Genomic DNA, 20,533 nt, shown 5'->3' with positions numbered 1-20,533 from the left:
TTTTTTCAAGTGTGACTTTTTTAACACCACAGAGTGCTTTCTGGAACCCGTCGCTCTTGGAAACTTCTATTATACAGGAAGCTAGGGGGGTTATTCCAAAACTAGGAAGGCAACTTATAGAACCCAAATACTAATACTAGACCTAGTTCAGTCACTTATTCAAGGTTGTGATTTATGAGACTTTTTTGAAGACAGGCTCGCAGCGTGCAGCTAATTTCCTTAAGACATTTTCTCCGTTCTTCCCACCCCGGCTCTGGGAAGATGGTAGGTCCCACTTCCGCTCTCCCCGGAAGTTTCGCGATGGAGAGAGGAGGTGAGGTTTGGCCGGCATGGCGGCGGGTTCCTCGCTTGACTGCGGTGCAGACGGGCTTGGGGGTGGGTGCACGGCTGTCAGCCGGTGTGATCGCGGGCGCGCGTGGGTGCCGCGCTCTCCTCCTGCACCGTCCTCCACGCCCCTGCCGGTCTTCTCTTAGCTGGGTCGCGGCGACCGCAGTGCTTGCCGGGGACTGGTTTCCCGCTTCCATGCACACGAATTATGCCTCAGTCCGATCTTACGACTCAGGGCTGCTGGAATCAAAGCCCTGTTGTGGACTAGCTGCTGCTTGGGTGTTACCGAGCTTGCGGTTTTATTTTCTTGTCTTAAAAAAATGGCAGTAATAATATTGCCTACTTGACAGGGTTCCTGGAAGTGTTCAGGGAGAACAGTGCCTGGTCTCTTGCTGTATTTGTTCTTAACGCCCCACGTTGCACAGATCCTGTGACTTGCCCAGGGTACACTGCTAGAAGGAGACGATGTGGCACGGTCTTGGGCTCAGAGTCTCTTAACCCCAGCGTTTTGGTGCTAGAAAGATACCGTAACGCTAATTGTACTGTCCATCGGCCCGAAATGACTATCCGTTTTATAAACTTGAATTTATTACGGATTTCCACTCTCTTTAACCGTACTGTCCCTCCTGTATCATCAGGTTTTATTAGGCACTCAAAATTAGAATGCATGTAGCCGCACAGACCTGGAAGCCAGCCTGCTGTCATGTTAATCTTGCCTAATGCCTTAGCCCTCTGTCTTCCAGTCAGTGATGGTTCCGGTGTCTTTTGTATTTTATAGTAGTCTTATTTCCCTTCAATTTTGATGAGTTGGTGTTTAAAAAAATTCAAACGGTGGATTCTGCAAATCCATTTTGCTGTTGATTTTACCTTATTTTCTGTCGGAACGCTGTCGGGATGACTCCTAGTATCAGCAGGGTATGTAGAGCAAAGGACACAGATGACCTTAGGTCAGTACAAGAAAGATTTTTTTTAAGAAAAACATACAAAATGAGGTTTCATTATAACATTTTCATATCTAATTATGCCACTGCACCTTCCTTTAAGCACCCTTCACTGTCCCCTCTCCCAGTTTTCCCACTTGCTGATCCTCGTTCCCCAAATAGTTACTTATCACATATATAATACATCATTAAATCTAGGGTCCACATGCAGTATTTTGTCTTTCTTGTTGCCCTCTTATTTCCTTCCTCTTCCCCCATTCAAGATTTTACATCAGAGAGAAAACATTAGATATTTGCCTTTCTGAAACATTTTTATTTTACAACTGAATAAAACCCCATTGTGTGTATATATCCAACTCCAGCCATTCATCTGCTGGTGGACATCAAGGCTGGTTTCTCCAAAGGTTTCAAGGGTGTCTTTGCTGCCAAGCCCGACAGCCAGTTCTGGGTCTCCATCCCATGTGGTGAAGGAGAGCACGGATGACCACTTGTATTCAGAGACTTGCCTTCCTGTAGGTTCCTACTCTGCTTTTGCCCTCAGTTCAGATTTTCTATTTATATTTTCCCTCCCTTGTCCCTTTATTCAGTATAACATTTCTTGCATCCTTTGCTTGCCTCAATTAGTCCCAGCTACTTACCCAGGCCAGCTGGGAGACCCTGGAGACCAGGCCCTTGTTATTGTATATATTGCTGTTTTTATGAAAGGGTACATGAGGTGAGGTAGAATTTGGGCCACCTGATATGTCTTTAATTATTGCTCAAATTGATAAATAGTGTGGTCTGTCTATATGATAGAGTTGTGTTTAGCTTTAAGAAAAGGAATAGCGTGGATGACTCTTGAGCACATCATTTTAAATGCCAGGAGTTGATTAGAGACCACATACTACATGTATGTGTGGGTGCAGATGTTCTACATGTGTACCCACATAGGCCAAAGTTTGACTCAAGGTATTTCTGTTGTACTCCACTTCATTTTTTTTTTTTTTTTTGAGACAAGGTTGCCCACTGAACCTGGAATTCGCCTGTTTTGACTAGGCTGGCTGCCGAGCCAATCCTGGGTTCTGTCTCCACCTTCCAGTGCTGTGGTTGTGCCTGGCTTTTGTATGGGGGCTGGGAGTATGAACTTAGGTCTTCATGTTTGAACAACAAGCACTGTACCCACTGAGCCATCTCCCTGGCCTTTGCAAGATACTTAGATAAGTCCAAAGTAGAGGAGATAAAAAGTCCTGGCTGCTTAGGGCAGGTGGCAGAGTGTGGGTGGGGAGACGACAGCTAAAGGGCCATGGAAACGCTCTAAAACTGAAGAAGGTTACATACATCTATACTGGAACCTGTTAAATTGTGCACGTTCAATGGGCAAGCTATTAATTGTGTCGCAGTAGAGTCTAAAAAGCTGGGTTTCTAAGCGGAGTGTGGTGGTGGATGCCTGTAATCCTAGAAGTTGGCAGGCTGAGGCAAGAGGGTTCAAGACCAGCATGGCCTTCATAGCAAGACTGTCTCAAAAAGAGAAAACTGGATCCTCCACTCCTCCAAATGGTAGTCTTCAAGGATAGCAGTTAACAGTTGCTGCACAGTCTTTTGGTTTATACTTTGTACGTGTTCATTTAAACGTGGTAATCAGAGAAGGATAGTTGTATTATCAAACCCTTTCTTAAGTTTTGAGTTGTGCAGCAAAAAACCCGAAAAATTTCCTGGTTAGCAAGCCATACTATAGTAGCAGCTTATCAAATGTTAAACAGCTGGCTTAGGTTCTGAGACACCAGGACTGGTCTTACATGTGTTTACAGACTATGCTCTGTTCCATTGGGATGATCCTAGAGGTCAATGCATGAAAGCAAGGCATATGAGCCTTGACTTCTCTCAAATAAGCAAATGTGCAATGATTCTAGCATATTTTTCCACACAGTGTCAAAATTATAACTGCAATTGCTGAAGGTTTCTGTTATCAGACACCTAAAGGTTACTTTATATATCTTGATGGCAGCATCAGCAGCAGACCCCCCATCATTGCATCAGCAGCAGACTCCCCATCACAACATCAGCATCAGATTCGCACTCCCACCCCCATGATCACAACATCAGCAGTAGAATTACTTCCCTTCCTCATGATCACAGCATCAGTGACAGCCTTACTTCTCCTCACGTTGGCTCTCTACTACAAAAGCAGCTCGAAAACTCATTTGAAGGGGGTGTCAGAAGCAGAGTGTAATAGGAAGCTGGGTGTTGAGAGCTGTCCTGGATTGTGACCTGTTTCTGTGTGGCAGCTTTTATTGTGTCCTGTGTTTAGAGTTTTAACTCAGCAGAATAGATTGTTACCACTCTGCGGGTGTAGTGTGTAGAATATCAACCCCCTCCCCAAATATATGCATTCTGACTGGTGTAGCCTGTGCAAATGTGATTGAAGATCTTGGATCAGAAATTACCTTGCACTAACTAGGTGTGCACACTCTTGTCGCAAAGAGGGGCAGGAATGGGAGAAAGGAGTTATCAAGATGGAAGAAGGGGTTGGAGTGCTTTGGGGTTGAAATCAAAGCATGTAGATTTTGAAAGCTGGAAAATGCAAAGGAACTGATCTTAAAAGGCGTTAGGAGTACTACAGCCTGTAGCACAAATAATAAAATCCTGGAGTGAGCTATTGGGGTTCAACCCAAAAATTAGAAAAGCAAAGCAGCCAAGCCTCTAGAGAAGTGTTACCTCTACCAAGGCTTGGCGACCACATACTTAACAGACAGCCTCTCTTTCTCTTTTATATCTCCTCTAGTGCTGGGATTAAGGGAGTATAACTCCCTAGCACTGGAATTAAAGGTGTAGGCCACCACCACCTGGGTTTGTTTCTGCATTGATTTTTGTATAGCCCAGAGTGGCCTTGAACCCTAGGATTAAAGGTGTGTGTCACCATTGCCTATCTTCTAGTAGCTTTAGCTTTGCCTCTGGTCTTTAGGCAAGATTTGTTTATTAAAACAAATAATATGCCACTACCGCAGTCTTGTTTATTGGGGACCTCTGAGTGCCAGCCTCAGTGTCCCCTTCAGGGTTTAGAAGAAGACTTACAGCAAATACAGGATTTAGATTTGAGGGCGAAATGAATTCTTCACTTTGTACTTTTCTGCATCAGTTTCTTTATTCCCATTGTCTTGTTGGAGGCTGCTTGTTCCCGGCTGCTCAGCCCCAAAATAATCACACAGAAACCATATTATTTGCAATACTGTTTGGCCAGTAGCTTAAGCATATTTCTGACTAACTCATATCTTAAATTAACCCATCTCCATTAATCTGTGTATCGCCACAAGACTGTGGCTTACTGGGTAAAGTTCTGTCATCTGTCTCTGGCTGGGCCACATGGCTTTTCACTGACTCCGCCTTCTTTCTCCCAGCAGTCAGTTTAGTTTTCCCCAAGTATCTAAGTTCTGCCTTGTGCAGGCCTAAGACAGTTTCTTTGTTAACCGATGGTATTCACAGCATACAGAGGGGAATCCCACATCACCATTGGAATTCCCAGAGAATGGGGGTGGTGGTGGTCCAGTATACCAGTACATGGGAAAGAATTGTGCCCAATAATCCATACTCTGCTGAATCTTGTACAAGAGGAGTGCTTATGGCTTCACAAGAGGTCCACTGTCAGTATGCAAAAGAAGGTAGACCAGCACCTTGTGAACTGGGTTTCTCTCCAACAACACATTCGTTCTGGTGGGTCAGCTTCCTGTCTTATGAGCTGAGATCTCTCTGCACTTGGCAGCCCACTGCAGACGTCTGACCTCCGCTGGATGGTGAGAAATAAGGCTGTGGTCCCTTCTTACAGCAGCTTGAAGTAAACCCCGCAGGCCTTTTGAATGACTTTCTGATATCTGGGACCAGCCATATGTGAACAGCAAGCATCTGCTGTTCCTCTCTGACAGTTTCCTGCTTCCTGTGGATTCATGCATTGCCAGTCTTACCCACAGCAGCGATCTGTTTGCTGTGGGGTTCCACGATGTTCCAGTAATGTGTAAACAGTTGACACTGGGTGTCCCTGCTTCCTGTGTGCCTGCCTGAGCCTCAGGAGGGCCTTACCTGCACCTGCTCAGTCACTGCCCCAGCTGTTCTCAGGCCCACAGGTGCGGAGGTGGATCATCAGGAGGACTGAGGTCACGTGGCTACACTGCCACAGAGCTGGCACCTTGTCTGGCTTTTAGCTGTGCTTTGCTTGTCCTTAATCAACTTCCCCTCCCTTTAGTTTTGCATCCCACGAGGATGCAAGTGCCAACTCAGGATGAGGAATAGTACAGTGACATTCATTTCTCCGCAGCCAGATTAGAGCTTGTCGGCTTTCTTCTGTGCTGAGAGTATTGAAATGACCCCCCTGCCATGGGCTTTCAAATTTTTTTTTATTAAGCACTTTGGCAAAATCTAATTTTCATCTCTGGTCACCTCAAATTTGTAGCTGTACAACTGGATTGTAGATGCTAGCACGGTTTTGGTGTGTAATGCCATCAGTGTCTTTTACATGGGTAATAACTGGACATTTTAATGCTTGCCTTTCCTTGACTTTCTTGGTTTAGACTATAAAAATGTGAAGTTTATGATTAAAACATGCAATAATGGATTTTGAGATAACACATTAATTACTAGAGTCCTAGATATGTAAACCAGTACAATGGAAAGAAAAGATTTTTTTTTTCTTTTTTTTTATTTTATTGAGAATGGGAAAAAAAAAGTTTCCGCCTCCTCCCAGCCTCCCATTTCCCTCCCCCTTACCCCCAAAGAAAAGATTTTAATCTTTCATTAGTATTAAAGAATTTCCCAGGCCAGGCAGTGGTGGCGCATGCCTTTAATCTCAGCACTCAGGAGGCACAGGCAGGCCGATCTCTGTGAGTTCGAGGCCAGCCTGGTCTACAAGAGCTAGTTCCAGGACAGGAACCAAAAAGCTACGGAGAAACCCGGTCTCGAAAATAAAAAAAAAAAAAAAAAAAAAGTGAATTTTCTCCAAATCTCTTTAATTTTGTTGGTGGGGTTTAGAAGTCATTGCAGAATTTTATCTTGTAAATTAGATTATACCCAGTGAATGTATCCTTTAAAAAGATGAGTTAGACTGGGAGGTTGCTCTGTGGTTAGGAGCACTTGGTGCTCTTGCAGAGGACCCAAGCTCACTTCCCATCACCCGTGCCAGGCCGCCACAACCACCTGTAACTGCAGCTTCAGGGACTGACATCTCTGCTGGCCTGTGTGGGATCTGCACAGGCCCATGCGCGTGTGCACGCACACAAGCACACACACACATGTACACAAGTAAACATAAACAAGAAACGTGTGTCAGAAGAGTTGTCGGGAAGATGAAGCCTTGACTTTGTAATGTGTGCTCTGTGTTTCTGCTTTCTTTCAACAACGGTTCGTACCTAGAAACACCTGGGGAAGAAAGGCAGTCTGGCCATCATGTTCTGCCTACCAATCTGGAATCCGACAGTTTGAAGAAGAGCAATTGGGGGTTCTTGTTTACTGGGATCATTGGTGGGGCACTGGTGACGGTGTACGCTGTGGCCACTCCGTTTATCACACCGGCCCTGCGGAAAGTTTGCTTGCCATTTGTGCCTGCCACTTCGAAGCAGATTGAAAATGTCGTGAAGATGTTGCAGCACAGAAGAGGCTCCCTGGTGGACATCGGCAGTGGCGACGGACGCATTGTGAGTCACATAAAAACTACAGGGTTCGAGCCACAACTGTCAGGATTTCTGCTTTACGTTTCTTAGGAGGCTTCTGCAAAGATTTGCCAAATACAACGGTTTGAAAAGTGTGTGTTTCATTTTGTGTTTGGGTAAACTGTTGGACCACCAGCATGTGTTTAGAGTTCATTTTTCTCTGATTTTTTTTTCCTCCTGGAGGAAAGTACTCTGTAAACATGCCAGATAGAAAGAATCGGTTAATTGTTAATTACCAATGTCTATTAGAATTTTTGGTCCAGTAAATGTGGCATGATTACAAGAAACATGTGGAGTTGGGGAGTTAAATTACCTTTACTCTTTTGCAGTTTAGATGCTTGCTTTATGTTTCTCTGTAGCGATACCTGAGTAAGTAATGATTCCCAGGGGCTAATAGAAAGTTAAAAATAAGAAAGGCCATTGGTGAAGCCCAGCTTGACTAAAGATAGGAATTCAGGGTGGGCATAGTTACATGTAGCTAAAATGCCAGTATTTGGGAGGTGGAGGCAGGAGAATGGTGGCTTCAAGGCTAGCCTCTGCTAGGTACAGAATTTGGGCTACATGAGGCCTTGCCAAAAAAAAAAAAAAATCAGATTTTTAGTGACTGTAATGTGTTATGTGATCCTGGTCTGAATCTCTGAGTAAGGAAAAAGTCACTGGCTGGCAGATGAGTGATCCTTAGCGAGGAAGGTGGCCACACCTTAGGCCTCGTCCTTATGGTGACAGGAGTAGAGTGAGCATGGGGATGTGTCCTGGTATCATTGGTGTGCAGACCAATAGGGCTGTGATTGAGACCTGCCTGTAGTCACGCTAGAGACCCTGAAAAGTGACTCAGGCTCTCTAGACATTTCTTACAGTGTGGCAAAATATTAAACTGTAACCATAACCATTTTTATTCTGTGATGTGAAGTCATTCCTGTTGTTGGGTTGTCACCACTGTCCACTGCTGAGTGCTGCCATCTGCTGGGGGTGGGCCTGGGTGCTCCTCTCCCCCTTCCAAGCTAGGTTGACTGGCTTGATCTCGTACAGGTCCTGTGCTGGCGACCACAGTTGCCGTGAGTTCCTGGGTGCTGCAGCTTTTGCACAGGTCATTTTCATTGCGCATAATCCGTGATTCGCTTTCATTTTCCCGTCCGCTCTGCCAGCCACTGCTGGAGAGAGGTGCACATTTTCAGCCATGGTTTCCTGCCACTAGGGTTAGCTGAGCCAGAACCAGGGATGCATTTGTCCAACACAAGCCTGAGTGTCTCCTGATACTCAAGGCAAGATCTTTGACAAAACACAGAAAACTTTGGGTTAGTCGGGTCTTGTCCATGAACTATATAGAACTTTAAATACGACATTTTTTTTTAAAATTTATTTATTTATTTATTTATTTATTTATTTATTTATTTATTTATTTATTTATTATATGTACAATATTCTGTCTGTGTATGCCTGATGGCCAGAAGAGGGCACCAGACCCCATTACAGATGGTTGTGAGCCACCATGTGGTTGCTGGGAATTGAACTCAGGACCTTTGGAAGAGCAGGCAATGCTCTTAACCTCTGAGCCATCTCTCCAGCCCAGATACAACATTTTTTACATGGGATCTTCATTGAAAGGAGTAGTAGTCTTTTTAAATATTATATTAATTATATGAAATAATGGGTTTCATTGTGAAATTTTGTCTGTGTACATAATGCACTCTGGTCCTACTCATTCCCCTTTTATCTCTTAGCTCCTGTCTTAGTTACTTTTCTATTGCTGTGGTAAGACATCATAACCAAGGCAATTTATAGAAGAAAGAGTGTTGGGCTTACCGGGTTAGAGCCCATCCCCATCACAGTGGGGATCACGGCTGCAGGCAGGGTGCTGGAATAGTGGCCAAGAGTTCCTGTCTGACCTGTAGGCAGAAGACAGAAAGCCAGCTAGGAATGGCATGGGCTTTTGAGACCTCAGAGCCCACTCCCAGTGACATATCTCCTTGAACAAAGCCTCTCTTTTTTGTTCTTTTGAGACAGGGTTTCTTTGTGTAGCTCTGGCTGTCTTGGAACCCTCTCTGTAGATCTGTAGATCTCAAACTCAGAGACCTGCCTTCCGAGCGCTGGCACGTGTCACCACCATTGGCAAGGCTACTCGCACTAATCCTTTCCAAACAGTCTCACCAGCTGGGGACCAAGTATTCAACTATATGAGCTTATGGGACCGTCTCATTAAAACTACCGTATTTCCCCTCTTCCCTATCCCTTCCTCTTTCCCAATAGCTCTGAAAAAGTATCTTTTTTTTTTTTTTTTTTTTTTTTTTTTTCGAGACAGGGTTTCTCCATAGCTTTTGGTTCTTGTCCTGGAACTAGCTCTTGTGGACAAGGCTGGCCTCGAACTCACAGAGATCCGCCTGCCTCTGCCTCCCAAGTGCTGGGATTAAGGGCGTGCACCACCACCGCCAGGTGCCTAGTTCCAGGACAGGCTCTAAAAAAACTACAGTGAAACCCCCCCCTGCAAAAAAAAAGAAAAGAAAAAGAAAAAGAAGTACATTTTAGTGGATTATTTTAGGGCTATAAACCCTAAGTAGGGAACTCGTATGCAAGATGACAATTTTCTTTTGCTGGCCCCCACCCTGTCCAGGTGATTGCAGCTGCAAAGGAAGGATTCCCAGCTGTCGGCTATGAGCTGAACCCTTGGCTGGTGTGGTATTCCAGGTACCGTGCCTGGAGAGAAGGGGTGCACGGCTCTGCCAAGTTTTACATCTCAGATCTGTGGAAGGTATGTAATGCCAAGGGCAGTGCTGGAGAAGCCAGTGGACCTTCTTTATTCATGTTAGTGTATGGCTCTGCCACGTTTTACATCTCAGATCTGTGGAAGGTGTCTTTCTGGGTCAGGTTACCTCACTCGGGAGGATTTTTCAAGTTCCAGCCATTTGCCTGCAAATTTCATGATGTCATTGTTTTGTTTTTGTTTTTTTTCTACTGAGTAATAATACTTCATTGTGTAAATGCACCACATTTTCCTTATCCATTCTTCAGTTGAGAGACATCTAGGTTGTTTCCAGGTTCAGGCTAGTATAAATAAAGCTGCTATGAACATAGTTGAGCAAGTGTCCTTGTGATAGGATGGGACATCCTTTGGGTATATGCCCAGGAGTGGTATAGCTGAGTCTTGAGGTAGATTGATTCCCAATTTTCTGAGAAACTGTCATATTGATTTCCAAAGTGGCTGAACAAGTTTGCACTTGAACCAGCAGCGGAGGAGGCTCCCCTTGCTCTGCGTCCTCTCCTGCATGAGATGTCACTTGTGCTTTTGATCTTAGCCCTTCTGACAGGTGAGAGGTGGAATTTCAAAGTTGTTTTGATTTACATTTCCCTGATGGCTAAGGATGTTGAACATTTCTTTAATTGTTTCTCGGCCATTTGAGTTTCCTCTGTTGAGAATTCTGTTTAAATCTGTACCCCATTTTTTAATTGGATTATTTTTTTTTCTTGATGGCTTCCTTCTTTATTCTTCCTTCTTTCATGTTCTTTCTTTGTTCTTCCTACAGTATACTTTTTTTCTATAGAATGTATACTCCAGCAAAGTCTTTCAGGCAATATAAGAATTACAATGTGGTTACATTATGTTTTTCAAGTGAATGAATATAATGAATACAAAACAAAGAGTAATTGGATTATGTAGTTTGTTGGTGTCTAGTTTCTTCTTTATATATTTTGGATATTAGCCGTCTGTCAGATGTGGAGTTGCTGATGATCTTTTCCCATTCTGTGACTGCCTTTTTTTCTTATTGATGCTGTCCTTTGCCTTACAGAAACTTTAGTTTCATGAGGTCCCATTTATTAATTGTTGATTTTAGTGCCTGTGTTATTGGTGTTTTAAAAAAGCCAAAATAAAAACCCCAAAAAAGCTTGTGACTCGTGTTACAAAGCTCTTTTCCTTACATGACAATTCCCGCTGTGGCACTGTTCTCAGCAGCTGATGAAAACACACTTGGATTCTGCCTGCATTGTTTTCAGGCTGTGTATAACTAAACGGTCTCACAGAGTAAATACGACTTTTATTGGGCAATAAGAATTCTGACTGGCAAGGCACTTTTACTCTGTTTTTCAACTGCTGCAAACACTATTTTATTGATCTTTAGTGCACTGTTTAGGGAAGAGGAAGATCAGGGGTCTAACTGACTGGCAGCAGGCACAGTCCTGCTTGATGGAGTCCCTGTGAGGACAGGAGCTGAGGCCCAGGATGCTTTAGGAGGCTATTTGGGGGAGTGTGGAAACCTGCCTCCTGGCCCTGTGGGCTCCAGGGAGACAGGTTGGTTGTAATGCATGACGTCTTAGGATTAATACACCTTGTTCTCCACCTTGTTTAGGTTACCTTTGCACAGTACTCCAATGTCGTCGTTTTTGGTGTGCCCCAGATGGTGAGTATGCACCCTGTTCTCTGTCGGTCTCACAAGGCAGTGATGGCTTCCCAAAGCTTAGAGAGAACCATGGTTTAATGAACTACTGAGGACCTAACAGGTGTAGTCATTAAAGATTCAGCCGCATTTTAAAATTTTAGTTTCAGAGAAAAAATTCTCAATGATCCAAGAAAGCCTTACCAATCCCAGGTTGAAAACTGCTTTACGAGGCCCCAGCATTGAGTGAAGTTGGTGATTGTCATGGCTGCTCGCTTACACCCGCTGCAATCACTTGGGGAAGTTAATGGAATGTTCCCTTTGAATTGATCATTCTTGAGTTTTGCGGGAAGATAATTTTAAGGGTGGATGAGCATTGACTGGTTTCAATTTCCTCCCATTCACAGATTTGCTAAAGAGCTGAGTATTGAACTTTGATTATGTACTTTCAAAGTGAAAACGCCACATTATTGTACTGAAAATGGGCCTCTCTCGCCCTTGCAGAGAGGCTCAGGGTAGGATGCTTCACTGCCATTGCTGGTTTGGAGTCAGACAAATCAATCCCCTTTACTTCTCAAAGTCTCTAATTGTAGTCATAATAGTCTTGGCAGGATCGGATGTTTGTTGAAATAGCACTGTATAACTGACAGGGTTTTTAATTTAAAATAAAAAGGAAATTTCATTTTTGCTCTTTTGTTTTCTTATTTATGCCTTGGATTTTTGTTGCTGTTCTTTGAGCTGGAGTATCACTGTGTGTGTAGCCCTGGCTGGCCTGGGAATTGCTGTGTACTCAGGCTGGCTGTCAACCTGCAGCCTCCGATTCCCAAGAGTCTGGGTTAAGGACACGTGCCGCCATGCCCAGCTCTGCCTGGGACTTTTATACACAGGTTTAACTGCATGAGAAACTGACCCCCACACTGGAGCTTTCAGTGTAATGGCACATTCTTTTTACAAACCAGAAGTGTCGTTTTTACAAAAGTGACTGTGTTCCGTATGTCTGCGATGGGACCCGTATTGACTGTGTATTTGTTCTGAAAGTGAAGGCAGGTGTGAGGTCTTGGTGTCTGATCACTTAAAGCTTGCTCAGGTCAGGCCTGGGCTCACACCTGTACTCCCAGCTCTCAGGAGGCCAAGGGAGGAGGGTTATTGTCAGTTTGAGACCAGCCTGGGTTACAGAATAAGGCCCTGTTTCAATTCTTCCCACCCCACAAATAAAAATAATTTGGGATCATAGACTAGATAGGGAATTTTGATGGTGGCTTACTACTTATGATTTGTGGGCTTTTCCTTCTAAGATGTAATAATTAGCATATTGGGGACAAGTAACTTTAATGTAAAAGTAGAAAAGTGTATTCATTGGGAATCGTATGCTGTCTGGAGAGAGGAAGTTAAGCTGAGAGGCGGGATCTGAGCTTCTGCTTCCGAGTCCCAGCTGGGGGCAGCAGTGGTCTTTGTAATGCGGAGTGGAGGCTGCTCTGCCGCCAGGCAGGCTTGGTTTGCAGTGTTTTGGGGCTGTTTCCTCAGGGACAGTATGGGTCTTGTTATTTTGAAAAATATATTTGCAATTATTGCTTATTCTCCTGAACACAGACAAATCTTAACCGAGGAATCCCAGCATTTCACTGTTTGCAGGGAAAAGAGGAGCAGTGGGAATCCACAGAGCATTCTTGTTCCTTAGAAAAGATCCTGCCAGCCCATGTTCTGCGTGCACTGGGTTGGCGGGAGCTCATTTGGCATTTGTTAAGCTGGAGTGTCACGTGTGGGATCCCCACTTTCAGCCGGCGTCAAATTCTTATCAACTGGAAGTAGCTGACTGGGAAGATGGAGACCACCAGTTTTGTCCTCTGATAGCTGTGTGGCCCTGGGAAAGCCCTGAACCTGACTGTCTAAGGATGCTATGAATTGCACACCAATCAGTACTCCTGACATGGGCTGATGGCCTTCCAGAACCAACATATCACGAGAAGCATCTCAGGGTAGCTAATGCACAAGGGGCTCCTGGAGAGCCAGGAGGAGCCTTAGGGCAGTGTGGAGGAGGACAGCCTGCATTGGAACTCCTCAGCCCTGCTTTTGATACCTGCTGGATTATTTCTGATAGCACAGTGCAGTTGTAAGTGGAAATTAGAGCTAACACTTCAATATAAAGTATGTGTCAAGTACAGCGAGGAGTCCCATGTGGACCTGGTGAACACTATGGAAGTGCCAAATGCCCTATTTAGTGTGAATTTATGCACCAAGAGGCGCTTTTCAAAATGTGAAAAAGAGCAGGTTAATTTGGTCTTTGTTTAAAACCCTCTGTGAGGCTGCAGATGTAGCTCAGGTGGGAAGAGTGTTTGTCTACTGTGAATGAAGCCCTGGGTTCGATCCCCAGCACTCCTGAACTGGATGTGCTGGTGCATGCTGTAGTCCTTGCACTTGGGAGGCAGAGGCACAGCATCAGGAATTCAAGGTCATCTGTGTTTATGCAGCCTGTTCGAGGTCAGCCTGGATTACGTGAGACCTTGTCTCAAACAAGCACCCCAAAACCCAGAACATCAAACACAAACCCTCTGTTACTTCTTGATAACTTAGGGAAAAGGTCCAAGTATGCCATTGGACCCAGACCGGCCTGGAGTGGCCTTTACCCACTTGTGACCTTGTCTTAGTCCTTTTTTTTTTTTTTTTAGTTCTCTGTACAATTCTTCATCTTGGCTCTGCTGCTCCTCAGAGCCTATGGCATCCATTCTTGTTGACATCAGGCCCACTCTGCACTGGACTTAGTGAACACCTACCCTTTCCTCTGTGAAGCTGTCCTCAGTGGTCCCATGAAGTGGGTCTTAGTGCTCCCTACCTTCTGCTCTGTGGCATTCAGTAAATACCGTATGCTGTGCACTTCTGTGCCTGCAGGCTTTGCTCATGCAGTAGGTATGGCTTCTGCACAGGAGATAGGTCTCTTTATCTCTTAACTACATAAGTGAGCAACAAAATGTGAATATTGTGTGGTACCTCGTCTCCATTCTAGAGGTGGTGGGACCTGGGAGAAGGCAGACTAAAGTCGCATGCAATAGCTAACTCTATTCAGAGCCTCAGACAATTCATGCTTTGAGGGTTAAGAAAGCTCACAGGAGTAAAGTTGTCATGCGCACAAGCTGTCTACAAGCCACACGTGGCAAAACCACGTTTTCCATAGAGTCATAGAGGGGATAGTTTAAAGGTGTAATTCAATAACCGCAAGCAATAATGAGTAATCTGAAGTAGACTCCCTCCTCCCCACTACACCTGGGAGCAGCACAAACACAGTCTGAGAACAGTTCCCTGTTTCAAAGGAACTGAGGTCACATGACCCTTGTCTTGTTTTCTTGGAGTGTTCTCACTAAAGCACTCCAAGTTCTTCTCACATGACTCTATTCTTGGACTGTGTTCTGACAGTGGAAAGATTATATGTTAAATGAGACATCTACAGAGAAGATGTCGTAGCCTAGAGGAGAATACTCTCTGCGTCTGCAGGGTTATCCAGGACAGGGAAGGAGCGGGGCTGGGTCAGTATTCCTGGAAGGATACCCTCCATGGGCAGTGCTCTCCTGTTGGCTGGAGAGCACTAAGCAAGTGCAGGTGATGAGGGTGATGTCAGTTTGAGAGGAGCCAGGGACTAGGGCCAGCACATGAAGGATGCTGGTCCTTCCAAGGGAGGGAGCTCTTGAGGGTAAGCAGAGAGCATAGAGACGACCACTGCATGGAGGTCAGACCCAGACATTAGAGATTGGGAGACGTGCTCTATTGGTGTCCAGGTGACAGACTGAGGCGCAGTCTAGTGTGGGTTAGCTGGTGAGAAGGCATCTAATTCTAGCTGCACTACAGAGAGAAACTCAGCAGAAGTAGTGGGCATCTCCAGCAGTGGCGAGAGACAGAGGAGTCCAGGCCAGCCGCTTCTTGTCTTCTGCTCCTGGATGTTTGGGTTGCCAGGAGCTGAGCTGGGAGAGTAACAGGCAGGGCCATCTGTGGCAGCTCTGTGGGTGCTCCTGAAGTCACACTGACAGCCTTGGGTAAGGAGGAGTCTGGAGCTCAGGTGCACTTCCTGACTGCACAACCATGGGCAGGTCCAGGAAGCAGGCAGGTCTCAGGGATCTGCCCAAGGCCTGAGCTTTATCTGGGAAGTGAGACATAATCAGCCAAGGCTTCAGGAGATCCTCTGTAAGAATGTCACCACCCTGGGAACCAAGTGGAGGAGGAAGGAGGCTTCTGGGTGGTGGGTCAGCGCTGTCAGCCACAGGTCTGTCTTCTGCCGTTAGCTGATTCAAAGCGTGCCTCAAATTCTGAAGATGTGATTAGAATATGATGAGTTTGTGTCACTTTGAAACCCATAATGATATGAATAATTCTGAATTCTATTAGACAGGCATGACATATCACTACTCTTCGTGTGTGATATCAGAACAGATTTGATGCATATTTATGTGTAATTTAGTCAGTTAATTTCTTAGGATTGAAATAGCTTCTTTCATTTTTAGGTTTATCTTGACTTAGCATATGACAGTCACTCTGAAATAAAAGAAACTATAAGAGAGAAAAGAATAGGAATGTGAATATTTTTACAATTATCTTTTTATGAACAAAATTACCATAAGAAACCTGATATTTTGAAAAATGCATGTTGTCTTACTTTTTGCTTATTTAATTCTTCCCTCAAGGAATAATTTCTTTCCCCCTTTTTTTTTTGTAATTCTTGACTAGCCATTAGAAGAATAGACATCTTTTCTCCTTAATAGAATTATTCTCCATTATCATTCCTATTGATGCATTAAAATTTTGACTTATCCCATCCATATCATGGTTTTTTTTCTAAGTCATTTTTGTAAGATGCTGGTCAAGAATAAAACCTTCACAAGAGCCCTGCTGGTTTTTCTATCTTGCTGTAGTTACTTTTAGAGAGAGTAGTTTTTGCTTAGATCTTCATTTCTAAGTATCATTTTTCACTACAGGGAACTAGGAATCCTTGAGAATAGCTGACCTAGGGTTACAAGAGGGAAGGTACAAAAGATTGGAACATTTTATTGAGCCAAAACATGAGGAAGTACTCAAAATATTTAACGGGAGTATGTCCAAAGGATGGAGCAGCCAGATGCAAGAGGTGCTCCATGGCCAAATTCGTACAGTTTGAACATTAGCAAAAGCAAGGCCAACATTGAATTGTGATCCACTGAATGAAATTAGAATATGATATGTATATTTGCAGTAGATAGATGTTGCAGGCAGAGAGGCAGAGGAACAAGGAAGAGAAAGCTCTCCCTTGCAACATAATGCTAACTGATGCTAACTGTTCATCTAGAGCAGTGGTTCTCAACCTTCTTAATGCTGTGATCCCACCCCAACTATAAAATAATTTTTCTTGCTACTTCATTGTTAGGCACACGCACAGAGGTCCTTGTACTCACAGAGAAGCTCTAAGAGAACTAGGAATTTAATCATGCACTGGAGGAGATAAAAATCAAATGCCTGAATCCCATCCAGAAAGTTGAGAGTGGATTTTGTTAAGGATCTGGTGAGGCAGACCTCATCCCCCTTCTTCTATAGAGGGAGACCTCACCCCAATCCCCCAGGCTCTTCCCTCCCTAGACCATTATTCATCTTTAGGGGCGATGCCACAAGTGCTCTATGGCCTGCTGACCTCTGTGCTATATTGGTCAGAGACCACACTAGATTCTAGGCCCTTAGCTTTAGAACCCATTCTTGTGGTCACATGTAACTTTGTGGGAGTGTCTGTGTAGTCACGCCTTAAGTTATTGTGCACCTGATTGAACTGGTCGGACCGATTGTTGCCTGGAAACCTTTTCTCAAGTTGTTCTGTGTTTTAAATATGCTGACAGTGAGCCACTGTTCTCCGATGTCTGATCCAGGCTGATGAGGTCACTATGCTGGGTTTTCATTCTTACCTCTTTGCAGATCACTGTCTGCATTGACACCTGCTGGGACCTCCACACGTCATAGCTGTAATTTTGCTATTCTTATGAATCATAGTGTAAATATCAGTGTTTTCTGGTGGTCTTAGGGGATCCCTATGAAAGTGTTGCCACGTTGCAACGTTTATAGTAAAAATTGACTGCAGTCACAATCCTCAGTGTCTGCTATTCTAGGCAGAGATGGTCTGAGGAAAGGTGCTTACAGTTTCTTCCAATGTCACTAAGGGAAAGGGAAGATACTAATATATTACAGAGATTCCAGATTCACCTGAGCAAGTGGTTGATGTCACCACTGGGAGCAGGAGGGCCTTCTGGGCTTCTGGAGTTCTGATAAGTTCAGAGGCATTGCCAAAGACCTACTGAGCCATCAGGAACAAATGGCCGAGGAGACTGAAGTGAGGGTCATTGGTCCATTGTCATGAAAGACAAGAAAGATAGGAAGTGTCCCAGGTCAGAAAAGACCGAGTGGGGTAGAGCTGTAAGTGAAGCCCTGGGTCAGCATGCACAAGGCTGATCATCCCCTACTACCACAAAACAAAACATAAAAACAGACAAAAACCTAAAACTAGGAGACCAAAGAAACCCTACTGCTGTGGGACAATGGTCTTTTATCCTGTCACTGGTACTATTTTTAATAAAATGCTGGTTGGCCAGTAGCCAGGCAGAAAGTATGGAGAGGTGACCAGGCAGGAAGTAGAGGCAGGCAATGAGAATAGGAGAATTCTGGGAAGAGGAAAGATTCAGTCTGCAGTTGTCAACCAGACACAGAGGAAGAAGATGAGAATGCCTCTCTGAAAAAAGTGCCAAGCCTTCCTTGTGGCTAACACAGACAGGAATTATGGGCTAAGATGTAAGAATTAATTAAGAAGAAGCCTGAGCTAATAGGCCAACCAGTTTATGATTAATGTAGACCTCTGTGTGTTTCTTTGGGACTGAACAGTTGCGGGACGGAGTGGGACAGAAACCTGGGTTAACACCGTATGGCTAAACACAGAACCCCTTCCTGAGCAGCACAGGGCACCACTGGGAGGAAAAGACTGAATTGTTCTGGGGTTACTGTGGGCAGAATAAGTTCCCGGGTGTGAGCCTCACGAGGAGTGTGTAAGAAACAGAGTGTCGTATGCCGCCTCCTCTCAGAGGTTTAGAGACAGTTCATGGTGGAAGAGGACGGTAGTGAGCAGGAGGGGGCAGCGCTGGAACTCCACCGGGGTGGACTGCATACGGGTCCTTTGTTCAGTTCTTGGGAAGAAGACGGTAGTGAGCAGGAGGGGGCAGCGCTGGAACTCCACCGGGGTGGACTGCATATGGGTCCTTTGTTCAGTTCTTGCAGCTTGTCTGCAAATGGACACCGTCTCAAAATCAGTTAAAAGTAGGGTGAGACATATTTTTAGAATATGAGGGTGCTCATACATTTTTACAAACTGCAGATAATTTAAAATGTTTGTTGATTCTAGTTAAAATGCTAATACTTGCAGTAAATATTATCACTTTTTTGGTAGATAGGGTAATAAAATTATATAAGATTGATATAATCTCTATTGTTTAGAAATTCACGGGTTTGCTGCAGATGTAGCTTAGTGGGAGAGGGGTGTCTAGTGTGTGAGATCCTGGCTGCACTTCATAGAACTGAGTACCTCTAAGGGAGGACACATGTTACAGCCTATTTCATGCTTATTCTTTTGGTTTTTCGAGACAGGGTTTCTCTGTAGCCCTGGCTCTCCTGGGACTCATGTAGACCAAGCTGGCCTAGAACTCACCGAGATCTGCCCGCCTGCCGAGTGCTGGGATCAAAGGCGTGCCACCATCACCTGGCTTAAAATTATTTCTAAATGGTAGAATGTGTGTCTTTTCATGGTCTGATTAGACAGTATTTTACCAACCTTAAGTGTTGATTCCACACTGTATTGATATTATCGAGAAAAAAAATAACAGTGATTGTAATTCAGTTGTTTGATGTGTTCCAATTCAGAGATGTTAAAAGTATAGAAAAATATGTCTTAAATACATTATTTTATAATTGGTTCTGGAAGATGTCCTTGTAACTGCTGTTACGGTGTCATTTTGTGTTGTTGGGACCGTTTGGAGTCCTGGCCTCCAGCTGCTCTTCCCTGCTAGAGATCTTTACTTTCCTTCTGATTTGAGTTACTGAAAGCTGTGTCAAAGTTGTTTACCAGCTCTGCTTCACGAGCGAGCACGTGCTGCCTTGCCTTGAGGATCAGAGGATAAGATTTTCACCTGTTGGCCCACCTGACTGTGGGGTATATAAACCTCCAGGGTGCTATTGAAGAGGGGGCTTCTTACCAGTGACTAGAGGTCCGTGTCTTTGTGTGTGTGTTTGTGTGTTTCAACTCCAGCCCCTTTCCCGAAGCTCGTGACCTTATGCATTGTTAGTAAGTGTCTGCCCGAGCGATGTGGTTGTATTGCCGGGGACTTTGACGTCATCTTCTCTGCTGTTGTTCTTCACAGATGCTGCAGCTGGAGAGGAAGCTGGAGCTTGAACTTGAGGATGGTGCTAGAGTTATCGCCTGCCGGTTCCCTTTCCCACACTGGACTCCAGACCACACTGCTGGAGAGGGGATCGACACCGTGTGGGTGTACGACGTGGACAGTTTCAGAGGACGGGAAAAGAGGTCTTGAACACTTGAGCACTGTGGGGGCCATCCAGTCCACCTTCACTGAGGCCACAGCAAACTGCCCTTGACACGGGATGAGAAGTCATGCTGCTGTCCTGACCTTTTGGAGAAAATGAACAGGAGCTCAGGAAAACATTTAGGTGTAAAGACAATTTCACGTAGCCTGGGTTGGCCTTGAATTTTCTGTGTACCTTCCTCCTCTACCTTCCCAGTAAAATTTGCTCTTAGGAGAATATTTTGAATGGGTCTACTACCTTTTCATACCGTAGGATGCTGGAAGATGCAATAACTGAGCTGTGTGTGTGGGCCAGAAGGTTGTCATCTCGCAGCAGCGTGGTTTGATGCCACAGAGGAGAAAGGGGGTAATCGTGCAGACATCTGCAGTTTCCTGTGGTTTTGTTCATGGGTGAGATTTGTCTCCCTTCTGTAGTTTGTAGCTACATTAATTTTCTAAAAGGCTCAGAGTGGCACTTTCATTTTATAATATTTATAAGTACTATTTTACCCTAATGCTTTCTGTACTTTGTTGATTGAATCTGTAAATGTCCACCTGTGTGTAAACAGACTGTGTAACATGTACATGTTTTAAACTGGGGGAATTGTGACAGATTGCATGTGGCTTTAATTGGTGGTGTGGTCCCTTTGCTGTCATTGTGT

The 20,533-nt window shown here is 44.6% G+C and overlaps 1 protein-coding gene across 1 annotated transcript; it reads left to right on the top strand.

Annotated features, from left to right (window-relative positions):
* Positions 1 to 319: 319 nt before the first annotated feature.
* On the top strand, positions 320 to 20,118 carry Atpsckmt (ATP synthase c subunit lysine N-methyltransferase). The gene is made up of 5 exons (XM_050144792.1): positions 320 to 1,780; positions 6,664 to 6,925; positions 9,549 to 9,686; positions 11,281 to 11,331; positions 19,710 to 20,118. The coding sequence occupies exons 1-5, from the start codon at positions 1,749 to 1,751 to the stop codon at positions 19,878 to 19,880; spliced, it is 654 nt and encodes a 217-aa protein (XP_050000749.1). The 5' UTR covers positions 320 to 1,748; the 3' UTR covers positions 19,881 to 20,118.
* The last annotated feature ends 415 nt before the right edge of the window (positions 20,119 to 20,533 follow it).

The sequence above is a fragment of the Alexandromys fortis genome, unplaced genomic scaffold (genome assembly GCF_014885135.2).
Source record: "Alexandromys fortis isolate MF-2015 unplaced genomic scaffold, M_Fortis_MF-2015_v1.1 scaffold_52, whole genome shotgun sequence".
Lineage (NCBI taxonomy): Eukaryota > Metazoa > Chordata > Mammalia > Rodentia > Cricetidae > Alexandromys > Alexandromys fortis.
This window is presented reverse-complemented; position numbering and strand designations above follow the sequence as displayed.